This window comes from Cygnus olor, chromosome 5, assembly GCF_009769625.2.
Source record: "Cygnus olor isolate bCygOlo1 chromosome 5, bCygOlo1.pri.v2, whole genome shotgun sequence".
NCBI lineage: Eukaryota > Metazoa > Chordata > Aves > Anseriformes > Anatidae > Cygnus > Cygnus olor.
In genome coordinates, this window is record NC_049173.1 from 15,794,328 (window position 1) to 15,817,151 (window position 22,824).

Genomic DNA, 22,824 nt, shown 5'->3' on the forward strand with positions numbered 1-22,824 from the left:
ATGCTGAAAAAAGCATTCCACAGCATAGTGGAAAAGCTCAATCCATTGCACAAGTACTTCTTTTGCAGTGGTTGAGCCTGAGAAACTATTTCAAGTTGAAGTAACAGTAGAAGAGATTTTAGGAAAAAAAAAAAAAAAGATCAAGAAACAACAAAGCATCAGGGCTGTTTAGTATTCAAGCAAGAGCTCTGAGCTGTCGCAAGAAGAAAAATGTTAAACCTTTCACTCTGATGCATCACTTAGACTGGTCACTGTATTAGAGTAATAAGAAGTTACAAATGTGACACAACTAAAAAAAAAAAGATGCAAGTAATCATGCAATGAATTGAAAATCACTTAGTCCAACCTTGGAATTTTGGAAACTGTAGAATTTTTAGTCATATGGATACACATGACAAAATATTCAAGAACTAATATGGCTTTGCTGAAGAATTCCTTGAAAGTGCTGTGGAGTGTGTGAGAGGATTAAAATTTGATTCATATATAACACAGAGAAAAAACAAACAAGCAACAACAACAACAACAACAACAAAGACAAGAAATCTTCCATGAAGGATCTTTAAAAAACACACAAACTAGCAGAAGAGGGAAACCGTTTAGATGGGTTTATAAGCAATAAATTCAGGCATGTGTCCTTCAGAGAATTCAGATGATTTGGGAATGTACTGTATTGTGAGGTCATATATTTTTCTGATAGTCTCACCTTGTTCATGGGTTTTAAAAAATGAACTGTGTGTAAGGACCTCACTGTACTAAGTGACTGACTGATACAATGGCAGTGGAAAATGGCTGTCAATAAATAGAAAGAAAGAATACGAGGAAATAAGCCCCTGTTTTATATGGCATGGTGGTCTCTTAAGTTAGGCATTGCCACATATTGTGTGTATGTACTCAACTCAGAGCCAAGACTAAGTGTTTATTTCCTTTTGCTGTGCCTGAGGGTGTCCAAGACAACAGCAACACTTCTAATCAGATCAGTGATTCAGTAGGAAATAAAAATCAAAGCTGACTTACATGACTGCAGAATTTTTGGTAGTTTACATGGGTCTTTTCATCACTTTTGTTGAATAATTGAAGTAGGTGAACTTTCATTTGTATGTTGTTTTGTTATTTTTGTCTTTTTACAACCATTGGCTCCTTACAATCCCATGAATGATGGCCTTGCTATTTACCAGTGTATGCTCACAAAGAGAGTCTAACCAGTCCATCACATCTCTTAATGTTTCTGGGTTTAATTCTTTTATTTATTTATCAAAAATTATTTTTTTTTATGGGAAGATTTCATTACCAGCCTGCCCCCTCAGATTCACACCAAATTTCCTTGTTTAAAAATTATTTTTTAAATGTGAATTAACTGTCAATGTCCTAGTTCTAAACTTTTCCCTCTACACCCTTGTTTTTACAGTATATGACAAATCTACATTTAAGTCATTTTAAAAAGGCAAATGAAAATAAAATGTTGAGTGCCAAAATGATGTCTTCCTCATTGTTCAGGTCCACTACAACTGTTGCAGAAGATTTTCAATCCTGACTTGAAATAAATTCTTGATCTAAACTGTACTAAGAACAATGGCTGTCTCTCCAGTCAGTTTTTTTTTCTACAGCAGTGTATGGATAATGATCATAGTACCATGTTTGTATTATATTTATTTCTAATAAACAATGTTTCTAGCCCAAGAGAAATTCCAAGATGTTAATTTTTCCAAAGATGGGGCAAAAATTTGAAGTCCCAACAGTTCTCCTAAAAATTGTTTTGAAACTGTCTTCTTCCATTTTTTTGATAAATGGTAGAAAGGTTTTTTACTCGGTAACATCTTACCAAATAAGTCGGTGAGGAACATTTTCATAATCTCTGTTTGAAAATGCTGACAAAGCCAACACATTCCTGAAAATGTTCTGACTTCTCCGAGTCTGCTTTCTTAAATAAACGTTGCATTGCTCCCTCAGACAACTTCCAAGTTTTTTCTGAGAAAGGACTATTAAAGGAACTATAGTGGGCAATAAGGGCTACAGGCACACTGAAGACTCTGTGTGCTTGCATAATCCCTTAAAGTATCTCAGATGCAGAAGAAGTTGAAGTTTGTGACACATTTTGTATTCAGTGAGTAATTTTAAGATCATAAATTTGTACCTCAGTTATAAGCCTACTACCATAAACAAGGAGGGACCAGTATCCCCAGGACTGATGGACTTGTTAGCTTTGACTTTGCACTGTGCACGCATAGATTAATAGTAGAAATAACTGCCTTTATAGTAAACTATGAAGGGAAGTGTGTTTAGAACATGCCAGTAAAATTTGTCTCCTTTGGAGACAGCGAATCCTCTAAGGTTTATTCCTGGCTTCCAGGATTCAGTTTCTGGTAAGCAGATCCTACCTGTTGTGCTTCACAAGTTACCTCAGCAAGAATCTCAATAGTTCAGAGATCTCTGAAGAGCAAGGGATGCCAAATGTCATCTATGCTGTAATATTTGGGTGTTGGGTTTGAAGTTATAGTAATTATGAGTGTGGAGGCGAATTAGAAAAACAAATGTGTTTGTTAAGAGATTAATTCAATCATCATTAGTAGGAGAGCTGGAGCATTCACAAAGGCTGGAGACCAGTTCAAACTGGTTTTCATAATCCCCACCCACCGAAGCTCAACCAAAGGCATTAATTTAAAAGAATTGCATCATCCAGGAAAAAAAAAAAAAAATCAAGGCAAAACTCTCACTGCCTGATCAATGAACCTGAGAGCAGGACATTGTCGCCTAGTTCTTGTGACCTGATTAACCTTTTTGCTCTTTATGGCTGGGCCCCATTCTTGCTTACACCAGCGCTAAGACTGCTGTAATGCTCTGTTTCTCTGTGGAAGATGATACTTGTTTGTTTGTTTGTTTGTTTGTTTTTGGTGAAAATCATTCTGGGCTTTTCCTGGTCCCCAAAGGTTTGCTTTTGATGAAAGATCTTGCTGTGATTCCTTTGGGAATGCTTCCTGTTTTGATTCTTCAGCTGGCTCTATTCACCATTTCTGTTTAAGGTGTTGGAGGGAATGGAGAAGAGAGGCCTGGTGTGCCAAGGAGATGAGAGTGGTTTGCTGATGAGAGTGACTCTGGATGATGTGAGAAAGGCGGAAAAAGAACGTCAGAACAGATATCTATATGTAAGAACCAACACCAGATAAGGTATTGACTAGTTTTTTGTAGGGAAATTTGGTATCTGTACCGGAGTAGTCACAATTCAATGAGTTTTCTTTTACAATTAACCAATCTGAGATGCTTGTGTAATGGTTCAATTCATGAAAAAATGGCTCTTGTTACCTGTTTGTGCATAGACCTGGAGTAGGACTTTTTTATAAGCCATGTGGTGTTGGCCTGCCTTCTTCCTACATAGTTGAAAGTAGCAATCAGAACAAAGCTTAATCTATGCTGTATCTATTCAAAATAAAATTGAGACCTGTTTACTTTCTGTGTTTGTTACTTGGTAGACTCTTGGTTTTGTCCCTGTATTTCCAACTAAGCTGTTACGTATGAATAGAGAGACTGACAGGGAGTAATAAGCAAGGCAAATTGCCTCCGTGGTTTGCAAGACCACTTTCTGGGACCTTTCTTTGAACTTTAGCCAAAATCCATATTATGTGCTTAGGCAGCTGTGCTTCTGAGTCACACAATAATGTCATTACAGTTTACTTCAATCTACTTTGATCAGCCATACTTGATCAGCTGCATGGCTAAACGTAGGCACTTGATTTGGTATTGCTCAGAGGTACAGAGGAGGTATAGGAAGCAGTTCAGCTGAGATGGTCCCAGATAGTAGGGTCAGTAGAACAAATGGGAAGATGAAGAAGAACTTTTTAATGAAGGCTTTCAAACTAATTTAAGTTGCTTAAGCCTTGAATTACTCATTGGGATGGTTCTTGTTAACTATATTTTCATGTTGTATAGACACACATTTATTACAATTTTAAGTACTATATTACTGTTTGAAACCCATAATTAATTGATTAATTTCTTTCTTTCTTTAACGCAAGAACATTATTAAGAAAGAAGGATGGGCCAGTGGTTACAGCATTGGGCTGGGACTTTGAAATTTCTGCTTCCCTACCCAGCTCTGCCACTGATTCAGTTCATATAAACTTAGCTTCCTGTCTGCATATAGCTATCAGCAGAGGGTGGCAGTCCTTTCATTCTTTGTTTAAACAGTCAGCAGAGGATTCCAATGCCTAAACACAGATAAATAATATGATTTTAAAAGCACAAAACCTACACAAGACTGGCAGTAGATGAAGAGGTTCAGGTGAAATGATCCCAGCTGTCAAGGTCTTTGTGTCAAACTGGAAGGTGAAAAATAACTTTTTAGTGAACACAACAGTCATATCCATCTTTATTTTCTCATATAAGATACTTATGCTTTATGAACTGGCAATATACATTTAACATTTTCTGGTCACAAGAGAAAAATATCTGGTAAAAGCATTGGCTCAGGCAGTATTGTGTGATGCATACAAATTATTAATACTTGCAATTTATGTGTGCTTATTCTCCTATTCTCATGCTATAATGTAGCTAGCACCTCTTGGATGCAGGTACTAAGCACATCAGAATATTCCCCTTTCTGTTCAGAGCAATATTTATGGAAATTTGCAACTCAAGAGCATTTCTAGCTTCACTTTGAATCTATATAAATGAAGCTGTAGTCCTGCAGACCACAGATTTTCAAACTATGTATCATTGCTACCAAGGGAGGTGCCATGGTCTGAAACAGATTAAAAGATAAACCTGTCTTCATTAAACTCAGTAGTAAAGAACTAAAATGGTGCTCAAGTCCATTGAGGGTAACATTGTATTTTCACATTGTATTTCGTCTTATATCAATGAGGAAACTAATGTGCTGTTTTTATTTTACAGATGAAAAAAAACTGAAGTCCAACAGACAATGTTAGTGATGTTCCCAAGGTCCAAGCTGAGCTGCTCAACAGAGCTGGCAACATATCTCAAATTTTCAAACCAGTTCTTCACACATCAGGCAGTCCATTCCATTCTGAAGTCATTCCAGTATTCTCAACAATATTTGGGCAATGGAAACAGTTCCTGGAGCTCCTTATACTCAGTAAGATTTCAGCATATTTATGATTTCAGCATGTTTATTTTGTCAACTGTTTTTGTTGCTGTTGTTTTGTTTTGTTTTTTGTTTCTCCCTGTCTTGGAAATCATTTGAATATGAAAATCTCAGAAGGCTATTTTGTTACTAATATTTGTTTGTTACTAAACTCTCGAGTCTGAAAAGAATCTCCACAGTGAAGCTGTTACATGCAGAAATAATGAAAAACTGGCCATCTTTTGAAATAACCTGGAGTCTAAATAAAGGTTTCTAATGTTAGAACATATTGCCTAGTCTTCTGCTCTTTTTTCAGGAGGGCTCCTGTTGTCTGTAATTCCTGTGTCATATCTGCCAACCTGCATAATTGAAGCAGCAGTAGGAGGTATAGTTGTTACTCGTATACCACACATGTAAAACACCTGTTATGTTTAAGTAGGCAATTTGTAACTAGTATTGGTCTTGTAACTTAAAAATGAGGATTACTGTAAATATTGATCATCATTGGTATAGTATATGAATATATTAAATTCTAGTCCCTGCTGTCTACATAGTTCTTACAAATAATTAGTGATACCAATTCAAATGAAATGAAGCTCTCTGAGCAGAACTTTGCTTTTCCAGTGAACAGCCTTGTCACTGTATACAGACTGTATTTCGTCCCCATTTCCCTTTGCCCCAGATGCCCATTTTGCCTTCCTGGCAGGACAGTGGAGGAAGTTCTCCAGGAAGTACTAAGGATATGGTATGGTCACTGAGTGAAGATTGAGTCTTTCTTCTTCATTATATATGTTATCTAGGCTAGAAGAACCATAGTTTACCAAACATGCATACATCTTTGGTCTTAATTTTCCCACAACTTTGACTGCCTGATCCTTCCCAGAGACTAGTATAACTCAAAACTATCAGGGGAAAAGAAGGGGAAATGCATGTTCATTTCCCTTCCTAATTCTACTCTCAGTTTCCTTCACTTTGCTGCTATGTCAAAATATTTGTGGGCTATGCACTTTACATTTACAAAACCGTGTGTTACTTACGATGTAATAGACCCATAGTGAAAAAGACTTTTTGATACTGGAAGTAACTTGTCTGTCTGCGAGTCATAATCCCAGAACAGTTATTATTGTTGCTAAATTAATGTCAGAACTGTAATTTTCTGACCTACCATGCAGAAACATAACAAAAACACTAGACAAAGTGCATGATTCTGTTGTTGTTGAACAAGCTTTTATACCAGCCTTTGTTTAAGATTTCTTTAAACTTGCTTTGGAATGATTTCTTCAAAAAAAATTTACTAGCAAGAAGCTGTCTGCAAAATGTTGGTAAATACATGAAATATTATGTGATTAAATTTCTTGTAAAGAAGTCAAAGTGTGAGATGAACTATGGAATATACACTGATCTACATGAAGTACCCAGCAATAACATAGACTTGGGTTATGTAGAGTTCATGACTGGTAGATTATCATCTTAATCAACAGAAGTAATAAACCACATTTGATTGGTTGTTTCAGTATTCTGGGCTTTAATTCCTGTTAAAAATAATTATTAGAGAAGCAAGATCTAGTTCAGTAGATGAATGACCAGTATGAATGTAGTTAATATGGTTTCATGACATAATTTGAGAGCTGAAACTGTGATCAGAAGAAAGATGGGACTGTATTTGGCTCATGGCAGTGTGTGGCACATCTGTCACCCATGCATATGTTCATCATTTTAGTTTAAAGCTGGTGTTGCACCTTATTTCTGCTGCCATAATGAAATGCTAGGGAAATGCCTTGTTGAAGTGTAGCCTAACATCATTATAAACAAAACAGTAATTACAAAGACTTACAAACAAAAAGAAAACGAGAGGCATATAACCACTTTGTAACACAGTTTGTCCTTGACCACCATGACCTTTCATTTATCTAGGCTTTGATGAGTAAAATAATCTCTGTGCTTGTGACCTTTTACAGACAGAATTAGAAGGAACAAGTACATTAAAAAAAGGGGGGGGGGGGGGGGGAGGGGAGGAAAAAGGAAAACAAAGAAGGGACGTGTCAAGGCAAGGTTTATCTATGTCCTGTCTCTATGTTTATCTATGTTTATAATGACAAAATTACACATGTCAGTAAACAAGTATAAGAGAAAAATACTCATCACAAATGGGGAAACATGTTTCATGTCACTGCTCAATCAAGGTCTTTCTTGTTAGCTGGAAAAATGTTGTCTGCTTAATCCACTAGCATTTTATTCTTATTGGAAAAAAAAAAAAAAAAGTTAATAGTAACAAGCATGACTTTTTTCCATTCCAGTAATTTCAGTTTGTGCAAGAGGGGCAAGAAGTGGGTGTGCACATACTGCATGTGCAGGAGCAAAGGTAACAGTTTGCTACTTGTATTCCCACCATCTTCCTAGAGCAGTAACTCAGAAGTACACAGAACAGAGAGATGCAGGGCCCACCTCAGCCAGAGAAAGAAATCCATCAAGGAAACTTATTTAACATACATCCTCTCAATAGCATACAGCTGGAGTCAGATTGAGAAGGTACAGCCAATTTGGAGTCTATGTTCAGGGTGAGGATCAGGAGGAAAATTTGGCTCTGGTCAGACTTTGGAAGAGTGCCAAGCTGCCATGATGTGTGGCTGACAGCTCTGTGTGTGCTCCGGCACAAGACGGGCTTTTGCTGCCTGTTGGCACCAAGTGTTAACATCTGTTTCCAGTGGTTCCAGGCACAAACTCATGGTTTCCAGTAGGGTCCTAATTACACAATATTTGCACTAAGCTCCCCCACATGGTCAGAAGCAACAGACAGAAAGGCACAGCTACAATTCAGAAAGTCAAATTTTGTCAGCTCCATTGGCTGACATTATCTTCAGAAAACCTATTTAATCTATGTTTGCTCTACCCTCCCCTCCTGCCTCACCTCCCCCCCTTTATTTCCCCTGTATTTTTTTTCTTGGTTTGGCTCTATGCTTTATCAGGTCTGTTTAATATTTAACAGTGGAAATTAAGCAGAAGATGATTTAGCCTTATAAGTAACAGTGTGGAGAACAGCATGGTCAGTTGAACACTGAAGGGCTTCTGATTTTGTAAGTACTGCAGAGGCACTTTTCTTAGAGACTTGAAAGTGATGCTTTCTGTGCTCTGTGGAATTGTCGTGTTAAGTTTATTTCACTTGTGCACTTGTAAATTTGTTGTGTGGGGATGTTGATGTGAAATATTAATTAATATGCAAGGACCAGTGAGATATGCTGTTCTGGGGGAGTCTCAAATTGGAATCAAACAACCATTGAAGTCATGGGGACTTTTAAAGATGTTTGTAAAGAAGAATACTGATGAAATCACCTTTCACGTTGAAAATAGCCTTCGATGTGACTCAAAATTAACATAATCCCAGTAGTGACTGAACAACCACATCCAATTTATAAACTCTTCTGGTGACTTAATGTATAAAACAACTATTGAATTGCTAAGGCCAAGCTCTCTAATTAGGACTGGTGTGAGTGTAGGGGGTGGATGGATTTAAATTTAATTGCACCTATTATTCTCATAGACAATCTGATCTGTGGTTTGGCACAGAATTAATTTCTGAATTTCAAATTTGCCTATACATATACCTCAGATATAATAAAGCTTTTATGGTTACTTTGGCTTTGACATATTAACCAAAAAAATTTGGTGGCTGGAATTTTCTAATTTTAAAATATTAAAGTTAATGTGGTTAACATCTCTAAAGAGAAAAGTGTGCAGGGAAAACTTGATGACAATATTTCAGTGTTGTCCAATTTATCGTAGAAATACTTCTCTTATATTTCTATAGAGAGCTGTAATGCTAAGAGAAGGTTTTGAACTGATCTGTTACTAGTAGAAGTTAAGAACAGAGCCATGCCTAACATAAGCTTATTTCAGGAAAACCATATTCTTTGCTTCAAAAATTCTTTAAAATTTAGGTTAAGTTCTGTTTGGACACAGGAACTGGTCATGGACAGAGAAAAATCATTCTGTTTTTCACTTAAGAGTGTAATATCTTAAATAGCTAAAGAAGAATAGTCTATGAGACGTTAAACAACAAATACTTTTGCAACACCCTCTGCACTACTTTGTTGTTTCATTTATCTGGAGTACATAAGGATTTATTATTATTGTTATTATTTTCTGGAAGGCAGAGGGAGAGTTCTGCTTAAAATAAATTCAAGTAGTTGATTCATATTTCCATCTAGGGTCAGACTCCATCTTTTAGTTTAGGGACATTAAGATTTAGTATTTCCTCTTCTTACTAAGGTCACAACAGTTACTGTCTGCTCCCACACATACTCAGCATACTCAGATCATGTCAAACATGAGATCACAGGGCTAGTATATTCATAACAAACAAACAAACAAAATGAGAGACAACTATACAGATAAAGGAATAAATCAGCTGGTTTATGACCAAGAATCCTGGAATTTGGGCTAAAGCAGAAACTCTACTTAGATTTTATTTAGATAGTAGGTGCAATGACCTTTCATATCCGGGAATGAACAAGTGACAAAAAGAACTTCACCTTATCAAGACTTGTGAAAATACATTCCCAGAAGAGAAGAATGCAGACAGGCTGTGTTTGCTGGAAAAGGGAAGAATAACCATATACCAGTAGAAAAATATCTAGAAAAGTTTTTATGTAGAAGCTCTGAGGGCAAAAATCTCATTTTCCTGGTATGCTCACTTGTGAAGCAGGTTTATGTGAGATGTCTCCACAGGGAACTAAATTCAACAGAGACTTGTTCCAGCTCCTATTGAGGGCAGGAGGCTTGTGTGAAGCATACACTATCAGTATTAGAAGAAGAAGCCCCCATAGGGGATTAATCTAGAGCATCCTTTGATTGCCAAATGGGATCTGTGCTCCTCTTTTCCTTTTGGACCCAGGTCTTTTCTCCTGCTCTAGAGGGAGCCACACATTCCATCCACCTGTGGCTGTATTAGCAGGTTAACCCATGGTGAAGGGCATTGCACCATGTAACACACTACAAGCATTTGGTGCAGCTCACAAAATGGGGGCTCTCTTTGTTCCAAACAAGTCCCTCATCATCTGGTGCAAACCTTCTGGTTCCCACACCTTTATGCCCACTTCTGAGTGCCACGCTGCCATGGCACAGGTTGCTTCCTGGTCTTTGCCTTGAATTTTGTCTTGAAGCTTATGTAAATGGCTTTCATCCATCACTGTGGTTATCGGATGGCCACATGAGTAGTAAACCACGAAGTAAACAGAACTGTAAATGTCAGGTGCACTGGTGTAGTGGGTTTACGTGGCAAGGTTTTGGTAGTGGGGGGCTGCAGAGGTGGCTCCCTGTGGTGGAGCTCACCTGCCCAGCTGAGTAAAACCACCACTGCTGGATAGTCCATGACAGCTGTTTGTCTGTGTGTGCTACCACTATTGAAGTGAGTGAATTTATACCACTTTCAGTGAGAAGTGAGCTGCCTTGAGATTCCTCACATTTTCCAAACTTCACTTGGGCAGGTACCATGGAGTATTCAATATCTTTGACACCACCACCCTTTCTTACCTTATGGTAAATTTTTGGTTTAGCTGTAGCCTATATGATCCAAGGAAGCAAATGTCATTATTAATAAAGATTATTATGGACTCTGACTTTATATTTTCTTTGTCAAAGAGAAAGAGAATTGCCTTTTCATGGAAGTTACAGTGGAATATTATAATCTGATTGTCTGATGTTTTAATTAATAATTTGGTTGAATTTATTGGAGACATGACATTGTTTGCATGGCTACTTTAAATGTTCTATGTATATTAGTTATTTACAGTTGCCATACATACTATTTATCATAACAAACTATTCATTATTTCTTACTGCCAAGATCATCATTACCTTCTGTTCAACTAATGATTGTTTATTTTGTGACAGAATAATTTGAAAAGAGGATGAAGTGTCTCCTGTACCTGTGTTTACTCCTTGCTGATCTTTGTGCCATAACACAATGCCACCACAGAGATGTTTGCCATGAAGTCAATAACACAAATCTACATGATGGAACAGAGAATTCATTAAAGTACAACTGTCAAGACCAAGGCTCCAGCTATGCAGATTTTGTATTTAAATTTTACAAGCAGGCTATATCAGAAGAAATTGATAAAAACATTTTCTTTTCTCCTATAAGTATCTCCACTGCCTTTGCCATGTTGGCTCTTGGTGCTAAGTCCAGCACCCTGACTCAGATTTTTGAAGGACTGGGCTTTGACAGTCTGACTGAGACACGCGTAAATGATATACATGAAAGTTTTCATAAAGTTTTAGCAGTACTGAACTGTACTGATGTTAACATCACTTTAAATATAGGAAATGCCCTTTTCACTGCTCTTGGGTATGAACCTCAGCAGACATTTTTACAAAATACCAAACAGTTTTATGATGCAGAATTTATTACTAGTAATTTCCATGAACCAACAGAAGCTAAGACACAAATCAATAATTATGTAAAGGAGAAAACCCAGGGGAAAATACCTGAATTAATTGGTCATCTTGATCCAAATACTATACTGGTTCTTGTAAACTACATTTATTTTAAAGGTAAGACACATAACATAATATTACAGTGGATAATTTTGATGCAAAACAAAGAAATTGTAGCAAACTCGTGATGCTTTATTAGCACTGTGACAACTTAAGAAAGAGCTAATCTGTGGAGGACTTTCAAGATAAAGATTAGATGTGGCCAGAAGCAAAGTATCTGATTGTTAAGAATTACTGATTGCTTGATTGTGGCCTAATTTGCCCAAAAGTTATGGACAGAGAAGTCCCAGTCTGGTAGGTTGCCTAATAGACAGGAATGTTTCATAGCATGCAGACTCAGTAGTCTGGGACATAACAACTAAAGATGTTTCAGAAATCTCTATGCTATGCCAGTGAAACTTGTGGAGGAATTACATGCTTGCACTTCCAGGGTCCCCAGTATTAAGGTATATCTACTAGATATGCTGTGTAAAAACTTAAGACCTAGCATTTTGAGGGTCTGTGCATCTGGAGCCCTGCTTGGATGCTAGGATCTTTTATTCTGTTGAAGAATTCCTCATTGGACTGAGGGCAGTCAGTCTGCATCTGGTATGGGGCATCCCCTAACACGGGAAAATAGAAGGGCAGGAAAGGCATAGCAAGATCCTGTGGCAAAATCAAAGTAGATTAATTTAGATAACATAAAAGGCACAAGAGAGTGATGGGAACATATGGCTACAACAGAAGCATGACTCTCTCTCAGTTAGTCCTCATCAAACTTTGGTTGCTTTTCAGCAAGACATGACTTAGTCAAAATAACTTTGCTAAACTCACCACACAGCTAAAATGCTTCATTGTGTGTTATGCAGGAAGTGGAAGTGATCTAGTAATCCTTTCCCATAAACAGTGCTCCAGCATCCTAACATTTAAGTTGGTCTGATTTGTATCAGCCATTTTTATGATCTTCATATATTCATATGAAACTTTGTCTCCTTCCCCCCACTAGCTGCCTGGGAAAAGTCTTTTGATCCTACACATACATATGAGGATGATTTTTTTGTGAACACAAATACACCCGTTAAAGTCAACATGATGCAGTGTGATAGCGACTATAACAGTTATTATGACCAGGATCTCTCTTGTGAGGTGGTAGAGCTGCCTTACCAGGGCACTGCACGAGCATTGCTCATTCTGCCTGATGATGGGAAGATGAAACAAGTGGAAAATGCTCTCTCCAAGGAAGTTGTTTGTAAATGGGATAGCAAACTTGAAACCAGGTAAATCTACGTAGATGAATTACTATAATTTCAGAAACAAAATTATTTTTAAGAGAAAGCATTAATTTCAGATATCCTTCTCCTGGATTTCATGTACTGATTTCGTAAAGCAGGGTTTTAAATGATTCCTAAGATAAGCTAAAGAAAAACATTATTGATAAGCAACTACAGGCTCTCTGACCTGACAGAAGTAGACACGACATTGCAAGAACTACCTCAAGACTTGGTTGGCTACCTTTTGGATACCATACCTCTTTTTTTCACGTTGCTAACCTAATTCATTTGCTTCACTGTATCCTAGATTTTATCTTCCTTTACCCTTCTTTTATGCTTTCCACAACTGGTCTGTTTATTCTCTGTAACCTTCTCGCTACAAAATCCTGCTGGGTATGCATGTCTTGACACTGGGATAAAAGAGTAGCAATGAAGATTTTTGTTTGTTTGTTTGTTTTTTCAATGGTAAATAAATCTATTGAAAGAGTGTATGTACAAGAAGATGGATTTGGGCATCTCTCTGGATGGCCAAATACAAATGCTGCCAATAAGCAGATTAGCAATCAGAAGGATACAGACAAATATCCTTGAATTGCATACTATCCAGCCTGCTGGCTGAAACAAGACTGCCTTTTTTCACTGCTGTTTTGTTTTCTCTGTTCAACAGAAGAGCACATCTACACTTGCCAAAGATTTCTATTAGTGGGTCTTATGATGTGAAAAGTTTGTTCAAGGAAATGGGCATTACTGATGTATTCTCTAGTAATGCTGATCTGTCTGGAATTAGCGGCAGCCGGGATCTTCAAGTTTCACAAGTAAGTGGATGGACAGAGCTAGTGATGGGGTGGTTGTTAGTTTTTCTGATCAATTATATTTGGGATTTTTAATGACTTGGTTTCCCTCCTTGTCTTACTGAAGTTATAAACAAAACTTGTGATGGTGTCCACAGGCTTACTTAATAATTGTGTTTTTCTACAGAGAGGGTCTGATGTCCCACCTTTGAATTATTTTAATATCATGATTAATAGGCTGGATATTAAGTGCATGGAAAATTTGGACAAGATTTGAATGCTTTTTTGGCACTGTAATACAATAGTTTACATGCAGTTGTGTCATGAAAACTACAAATGAGATGTGTGTTATGATATTTGTGTTGATAAATACCTCATTTTTAAAAAATATTTTCAGTTTCCAGGAAACTTCTAATTTACAGTAGCAGAATTTCACCATGTCAGCTTAAGCTACTATCTAAAGTTGTAGAGAAGACAAAGACTGTTCCTAAATTAGCATTTAAATAGCAGGCTTCCATAAACTTTGGAACAACAGAGAAAGTGTTGCTAGTAGAAGTCTAAACCATATAAGAAAATAAACCAGACAGTTGTTATCTCCCCTCTGCTCAGGACTGGTGAGGCTGAATCTGCTGTGTGTCTATTTTTATTTTTGTCCATTTAGTCCTGGAATAGAAAACACTCCTTGCAAGTTGTTGGAGATTTACCATACAAGAGTTTTGTCCGCTGGATTTTATCACTTCTTTCCTCTCCTAAATATTCCATAAGATGAGAGTTTATCTTTACCTCCTTCTTGCTGCCACATATAGCAACTACATTTGCTCCTTTTCCCCACAGGCAATTCACAAGGCTCTGTTGGAAGTGGATGAGACTGGAACTGAGGCTGCAGGAGCCACAGCCATAATCCTTACCAAAGTTTTCCATCCTTCAGTTACAATCAAATTCAACAGGCCTTTCATTGTGTTGATTTGTGACAAAGCAACCAACACCACACTTTTCATGGGGAAAATTGTTGATCCTACTAAGAAGTAATTGCTGAGTTATTGGGCTTGCTGGGCATGTATTTGGCATGGTTTATAATGGCAGCCGTGTTTGCACATGTGGGCTGGTCAGTGCTCTTATAACTGCTCTGTGATTAAGGGATATTCAGAGTTAAATGTAGAATTTCATTATCAAATTAGTAAGCAAAAAAAAAAAAAAAACACAAAAAAACACAACCAACAGTTTAAAAATGTAACATTATCACAGTTGGGTAATTCAAGTTATTAATAGATTTTCCAAATTTTCCTTGGAAGAGAGTTCTGTTGTTTTTGTAAGTGATTTCTCTCTGCTAAGCAGTTTTGCCCAGCCTGTTTTAAGTTCTGTGTTACTCAACAAAAGCTTTTTCCCAATGGGTAACAAGCCTCTTGTCATTCTGTTACCCCTACTCTGGGACTTGCTGATGGTCAGTGCTCACCTGGGCCAGTCCCTACAGAGTCCTTTCTCCCTTACATATCTCTTTGCTGCCTAGTCCATTGTCGTTTATCCTCAACCTACCTGTTCTCCTTTCTCACATGCCAAATCTTTGCCTAAAGTCTTTTTAAAAACTTTGACAAAAATAGAAAATTTCTGAGACAACAGATTCATTCTGCTTTAGCAGAATAGTGTCTTTCTGCAGCCCAAAAGGTCAGTAAAAAATAGTGAAAGACAATGACATTAAACATGAAGTGTTAAAGAATTGTCCTGCTACAATATCTTTTATCAACTACTGCTATGGCTAATGAATAAGATTAACATTATCGTTTAAATCTATCACTTACAGACTGACTTTCAGTGTCTCTGGTATCTTGCTATAAATCTTTTAAAATCAACGAAAGCTTTCAGTCACTCTTATTAACATAGCAGGCTGTCTGTAAAATATGTTTTAAATGCTGTTAAGTGAATCAATATTTTCTCACATGGAGACAGCAATTCTTTGTACTCTCTCCTTATGTGCTTTCTTGAGTAAAACCTGTTTTCAAGAGACACATAAGCACCCTACTGCCATTGCAGGTCTGCAGCTCTCCCACTCTTACTGCAGAGGAACACTGGGGCCTGGTGCTCAGCCTTGCTGACCTGTATAGCAAACCCTTTATTGTGCAGTTGCAGTCTCAAGGAGAGGCTGACTCCTGCTTTGACAGCTGCTCTCCCACTGCACTACACCCTTTGATTCATGCCATTGCATAGTGACCCTGGATAAATGTTTTGCAAGCAGGGTTTAGTCCCTGTCCCTTGGAAGATGGTGTTCCGGAATGTACATTGCTCATTTCCACAGTGGTTCTGGCAATGTGTTGTAAGCACTGAGAAGGCAATGCAAGTCCCAAATCAACAAAGAACTCAGCACCCCTAATATCGCTCTGGCCCTCAGACTTATTCCCCCAAACTTGTTCCAACCTGCTTTATTGGGACCCATCTGTGGCTGTAGCATGGGTTTGGGGTGTGTGTGTTTGTGGGGTGGCTATGCTTCTGACTCAGAAGACTTGGAGACTGCTGTCTTGTTTGGGAAGAGGAGTCCCTTTGCTCCAAGCAGTGAGAATTCAGTGGAAGCCCTGAGCTATTGCTTCTGCCAAGGCAAGATACCATCACTCAGTGGATCGGGAGATACCAGCCTCTGTGTGAAGCAGCGGCTTTTACAGAGTTGAGATCAACGATAACTTGCTGTGGTGGAGGCAGCCTGCTCTGTGGTAGCTGTTTGAACTCAACAAGAGCTGGGAGCAGTTCCAGTGAGATCCCACCCTGATAAATCGGTGCACCAGTACTGATTACAAGGTAGGATGGTGAGATTTTTATCAGAGCAGGGTGGCAGAAAAACAGGTTCCAGGCCAATTGCTAAAGGGAAAGAGGTTAGGAAAAATCTCACGGTTGCTAGGACAGAGCAGAGGCTTTAGGAAATAACACATGGAGCAACTTCCTGCTCCATCTTCCTGCCCCATCTGCCTCCCAGGCCTTTGCTTTTTAGAATGGAAGCAAGGAGCTACAGGAGGAAAGCCACAATGGGAGTTTTCACATGGTAGCAAGAGGAATAGGGTGCTAGCCTGCCCCTGGCAAGAGTCTGTCTTCCCACAAGGAGGCTTTGAATGAAGGGTTTTGAAGGAATCTTACCAGCATGTGGGGTTGTACAGTTGTCTTCCAGTGGAGGTGTTTCACAACCAGAACAGCAGGTTAACCTGAGGAGTAACAGGGTCCTGGAGCAGGAAGAGGGATTTTCCCAAATCTCCCTGCCAGGGAAGGATATGAGGAGGATGGGTAACAAACTAGTAATGTGCCATCCATATGTGGAAGGAACAAAAATGCCTGTAGCTCACAGTGTAGAGATCCACAGAGACCGGGTACTTAACAAACCTGGCTGATGTTACACTCAGCATAGTCTTGATGACCTTCTTTAAGAACGGAAACAATTCTGTCAAGTTCTGGAGAGGGGTCTTTTCATCCTAATTCCAGAAAAATCTGACCACATTGATCTTCCCCGCATCATTTGTCCTTACTGCTTTTGGCTGTCTTAATGGGTGATAGGGAACAATCTTCTTCATGCTATCTAATTATATTTATGGTAGAGAAGGAAATGGGATTCTTATAAACTAAAATTTTCATTTAGAGATCATGTCTTTATTTTGTCTGTGGTATTTTATGGAGTCTTTCATTCATGTGTAGGTAATTTTAATCTTCCACTACAAAAAAAAATTAAAAAAAATCTAATTAGAACAGATGAATCTCATATGTATATTCACTCAGTCTATGCAACAGCTGGACCCAGACTAAGCCCTGAATGCTACCTAATGATACCTAGAACATCTTTATGTCCTACAAAGTGTCGTCCACTTGACTTCCTGCAATGACAGGCAGCAGAAGGGGAAGTACAGCTTACAGTGGAGTATGTGACCTCGCTCCCTACAATAACCGTCCAAGGCAGGTGATCTGCTGTGAGTCCATTAGCCCTTTCCTGACATACTTACAGGAAGCTCAAAGAAAAAGGACTTAACTAAGGAGAGCTTATCTCAGCTATGAGTCCCTGCAAAGGAAGATGGACCCACCGGGCTGGGTCTCTGAAAAGCAGCTTAGCTGTGTCCAAGCAGGCAAGCTTCTCCTGGCAGTCTCTGAGCCATGTCGGGGACAGCAAGTTTGTTCTGCCTGACCTTGTTTATGGTCCACTGGGACTGTTTGTTGATAGGATAGTTTCTGTCAGTAAAGCTCTGTTTGTATTTCCCCGTGGCAGGATCTATGAAATATGTTGTCACAAACTATGAAGCAGTGCAATTTTAGGTCTAACTCAGTATGTGTCCAATGCATTTTTTACCTTTCATCAGTAAGAAAAGGAGCTGACTCAATGCCAAAAGGCACAAAGCAATGATCTAATCACAGAAACACCAGTTGATCCAATAAACCCTGCTAATCAGATGCTACAAGTACTTTGTACTTTCATTTCTTCACAGAATCAGAGAATCATAGGATGCCTTGGGTTGGAACAGACCTTTAAAAACCATCCATTTTCAACCTCCCTGCCATGGGCAGGGACACCTTCCACTAGATCAGGTTGGTCAAGGTCCCATCCAGCCTGACCCAGCTAAGCAATTTGAGCCTTAACCTTGTTCTCCAGAGAGCTCTCCCTTGAACGAGCATACCAGCCCTCTTCCTCCAGCTGCATCATCAGTTCAGCCCTTGACTGCTGTTATTGGTTTGAGGAAATGAGAATTTGGCCAGACACTAGCCAACCCAATTCTAATTGTTTCAGTAGATTCAGTAAAACAAAACCAGCAGGCTTTTTTGTTTTGTTTTGTTTTTAACCAGCAAGCTGAGAATCATTAAGGTCTTAAAAATCAGTTGACTTTGATAGTTCCTGGGCAGGGTGGTTTTGGACTGTGGATTCTGAGAACCAGGCATACCTGTATGGCAGCTACAGGGCAGCCAGTGCCTCACAGCCCAACTCATCTTTGACATGAGTCTTGTAGCTTTTGGAGATATAAAGAAAGCTTATAGCAGTGTTACTCCCTAATCCAGCATTGAAGTCTTGTCTTCAAAGCACAGAAGCACCAAAGTTTCCCAAAAGAAAACAAAAATGCAAGAGAAATGTGAGCAAATATTTCACTGAAAACTCCAAATATTCACTGCAGTGAGAGTTTAATTGCATGCAAATTCTCAAGAGGGAAAATAGCATGAAGACCACCATGGGCTATGTAATTCCAGGTCCTGTGAGATGTCTCCAAATTTTACCCAACCACCTAGCAGTCCATTTTGTAGTGCACCTCTGCCCTTACTCACAGGGGGGCTGCTTTGGTGATATCACCCAGTCCCCGTAAAGAGTTAGCCAGCAGTGACTGATCTGGAAATAACCTTTGTATTTTCCCAGTTCCAGGTTTTATAGAGAATCCATTTTTAAATAACATGGCATTTGTACTTTCCTTAGACTAACAATTTTAAAGAAAACAATGTAATTCATTCATTTCATGTAGATGTCCTTGACTGTGATTAATAGCCTAGTTGCACAAACTCAGCTCAGCACAGATGTCGATGCAAATGACTTTGCTGGATTCTTTCAAAAGAGAATTTCCGTGATGAAACTAGCTTTTCAGTTCAGTCCTACCCCTAGAGATGAATTTATCACAAGTGAATTAACCTGATTTATACAAATGAGTCTTATTTATTTCTCTTATATTCAATTGCTTTCAGTTTCTTTTCCATAAGCCATCTGGAAGTAAAATACTTATGATTTATTACTTTACTAAACAAGAACATATCCTTTGCGGCTGGAAAACTTCTGTTAACATCCGTATGATGCTCTCATGGAAGGTCTGATGAACACTGGACTTTGTCTGACTTGTGCAAAAATCTTATTAAGGAAAAGTTGTTACATTGTTTATCCTTTCTCATGTGGGAAATATGGACCAGGTGGAAGATGCTCCACTGAAGGAAAATGTGTGAAAGGGAAAAAGAGCACAGAAAAAGATAATTCACTAAGTGTTGCACTCGTCATAAGAACTTTGGTTGCAGCCAGGAAAGAATCTCAGAGCAAGAGAAAACATCTGTGCATGGTTGTGATGAAAGATGTAACAAAATGTGGGTCTTAAAATGCATATGAATGCAAAAGAAAGCATATGCCTAGACCTCATTTAGATATGCTACTCACACAGATTTTCCTTTAGCCATTAAAAAAGCCATACCATACCTCACATGTTCAAGAAATAGATACAGTGCAATTTGATTTTTTTTTTCCTGTTCCTGTACCTTTTATTTTTCAGGTCTGAGCTCTGTCCTTCAGGCAAATCTTATGGAAGAAATTTTAAGACATCTTGGGACCCACCTGCCTCTGACAGAGATTACTGCCTTTTGTCAATGCTGGACATTATGCTGTGTGTCATAGTCTTGACATACTCAGAGTTGTAGCAAGGGTGATTCAGAAGAGCCATCAAACAGAGGCAAATACACTCCAGTCCTAGGTGCATCTAGGTGGGCAGGGTGGAGAAGATGGTGCTGTGGTCATGACATGGCTGTACCACGTAGGTACAACCCCAGTACCAAAGTGTTTTATGGTGGCATGTTAATGTGAGTCCCTAATGGAAATGGGGTTTTGCTAACCTGACAGAACATGAATTGTAGAAGCTAAGGGCAAACACACCATCTTTTCTTTTTCATCTATTGAAACAAGGAAGAGAACTGTCACATTAAACCATCTCAGGGATATGTCAGAACATCCCAAAAGTTTACAGTGTCAAAGAATTGTTTAAGAAAATGGAACAATGGAATCATATCATAAACTTCATTTAATTGAATATTTTTTTATTCAGAGCTAGCTGCTTTAACTTCTGATTCTTCATTATGGCTGACAGTATTAATCTATTAAATAATAACAAATGATTACATTTTGCAAAGCTTAGTCCTAATACTTTCTACCTGGCTCTGGAAGCAAAAATCTTCGAGTGTAATTCCAAGATATCTCCATAAAGGATTTGGTTACTTCTTGTTTGAAATCATGTCTGCACCAGAAATTTAAATAATGTGAGACATCAATTTAAATTTAAATTTAAATTTAAATTTAAATTTAAATTTAAGTAGTAATGCCAAGAGGTTTCTCTGTGTAGACAACTTCGTTCCAAAATGAGAACTTTTATTCTCTGTTGAAATTGTCATTCTATAATTGCCTGCATGAGAAAGGTTCCTTTACACCAGGATAATAAAGTGTGTGGGGCAAACTCTGCTGATAAAAAGTTCTCAATTCAGTATGCCAGTTATGACTGGTAAGACCTCTGCAAGAAGCCAAGCTTGTAGTATGAATTTGCTAGCCTGTTTTGTGCAGGTACATCCACAGATACAGAGCCTCATGTTCTGGAGATTATGGGAAATGGAGCCCTGTGCCACCATCTTCTGGTAAAATCAAGGAATGAACATGACAAATTTTGTCATGTCTTGAAGCCTGAAAGAGCAATATCTTTCTGGCTTACTGTTGCTGTGTCAGTAGGGATTTTGATTTTCTTTTTAAGTTTTACATGCAGGATTGGTGAATACTATACTTGAACTGACTAGCTACTCAGGAATACATCCTCAGTGTTATGGTAAGTAGTTTATGTACTGTTCAGTTCTGTAGTGGGGTAGGAGGCAAATTAAAGATTAGAAATTATTAGAGAAAAAAAAAAAAAAGAGCAAATCAGGTAGGAATATTGTGCCACTGTTTAATTATATGGATCATCTACACATCTATTAGAGCAGGTAGTTCTGCTCCTGTAATAACAAAAAGAATGTATGAGAATTGAAACATCTTTAGAAAAGTGTACTAAGGTTAATCAAAGTTCTGAAATAGCTCCTGTTTGAGATGAGAGATCTTTAGCTAGGGAAAAAAAATATCTTAGGGGGAATATAAAAGGCATCTACAAAATTATTTGTGCATTGTGGAGCAGATTACGTGGATGAAGACTGTAAGTTTACCATACATCTAATGCAGAAGCTAGGGACCTTCATACAGAACGTGGAGGAGACAGGTTCAAAGCCAACAAAAGGAGATGGTTCTGCACACAGCCAGTGGTGTATGTAGAGTGGACATTGCAGGATGATCCTGCAGTCCCAAAGGTCTACCAGTCCTGTACATGTTCCTCATGCACCTCCCCCAGTGCTCCACTGCACAACAGATCTAGACTAAGAGCACTTTTGGGGGAGAGTACTCAGACCCAGGACAATGAGACTGAATGGAAGTTCTTAAGCTCTCAACCATCTTTTGCACTGCAAACCTCAAACTTTCCTTGTTGAGAGAGGATATGAACAAACGGAATAGGAAAAGGTCAGAAAAGACCCATATTTACCCAGGTGCATTGTACAAACTCTCTACTACAGGCTGAAGTAACCAGCATGCTGTCCTTCTCCCATTACATAGCACTGGCGCTAGATAAATCTAACTTGTAAGCAGGTGCCTTCTAGCTTAAAAATATATTTGTCTGGAGAAAGTGAATGTTTAGTGCTGCATATCCATGACTCTAGTTTTTATACTGAGAGTAATTCAGTGGAAACTTAGGTCAACTGCATTTCTTTGGTAAGCAAATAACTTTCAGTCCAAAGCATACAATGAACAACAGTTCAAAGATGCATCATTTCATCATTTTCCAGTTCTGTAATTCGCTGTCCGCACTTGGAAAAGCTTTTCCAAAGTGCTTCCGCAGGAGTCTAGTTTAAAGCCAAAAGTCTCTTAGAAACAATTTAAATTTGAAGGGTTTCTGGGCTGATTTGCTCCAGGTTGGTTATATGTGGAGTTATAGTCTGTTTGCTTTTCCAAGGTGGATTCTTCATAACGATGCTTTTCAGTCACTATTCATCTAAGCAACTGTGTTTTATGTGCCATGTTTTTACCAAGAATTTTTGCATTTGCTAACTGAATATTCACTCAAACCAATTTTATTACAGTTCTTCAATAAGTTTTATGAGGTAGCTAGAGTAAATCTGAGATTCAGGAGTGTTAGGCATTTAGGAATTGATTTTTAAAATTCCCTGCTTCCAAAGTATCTATCAACAAATGCCACAGAAACTGAATTAAAATATAAGCTTCTTGGAGAACACATATAAGTAAAGCTAGTGATAAAAATGGAGTGACATCATTATTGAAAGGTAATATATATAATATCTTGTTTTTTTTTTCATAAGTAAATATAAGGATGATGAAAATATTCATGACAGATAATGAGAAATTGAGTCACATGAACTGTGTAAGCTGAGAAAGTGTGAC

General features: G+C 38.2%; 1 protein-coding gene across 1 annotated transcript; it reads left to right on the forward strand.

Annotated features, from left to right (window-relative positions):
• The first annotated feature begins 7,966 nt into the window (after positions 1-7,966).
• LOC121071403 (serine protease inhibitor 2.1-like) lies at positions 7,967-17,297 on the forward strand. Its single transcript, XM_040559643.1, has 5 exons — positions 7,967-8,148; positions 10,964-11,626; positions 12,555-12,825; positions 13,487-13,634; positions 14,445-17,297. The coding sequence occupies exons 2-5, from the start codon at positions 10,981-10,983 to the stop codon at positions 14,637-14,639; spliced, it is 1,260 nt and encodes a 419-aa protein (XP_040415577.1). The 5' UTR covers positions 7,967-8,148; positions 10,964-10,980; the 3' UTR covers positions 14,640-17,297.
• The last annotated feature ends 5,527 nt before the right edge of the window (positions 17,298-22,824 follow it).

Bases quoted from the DNA above. Each gene is read 5' to 3' on its own strand.
- LOC121071403 (XM_040559643.1), top strand. From the start codon at position 10,981: ATGAAGTGTCTCCTGTACCTGTGTTTACTCCTTGCTGATCTTTGTGCC. The intron at 11,627-12,554 runs GTAAGACACATA...TCCCCCCACTAG, and splicing joins AAACTACATTTATTTTAAAG to CTGCCTGGGAAAAGTCTTTT. The intron at 13,635-14,444 runs GTAAGTGGATGG...TTTTCCCCACAG, and splicing joins GGGATCTTCAAGTTTCACAA to GCAATTCACAAGGCTCTGTT.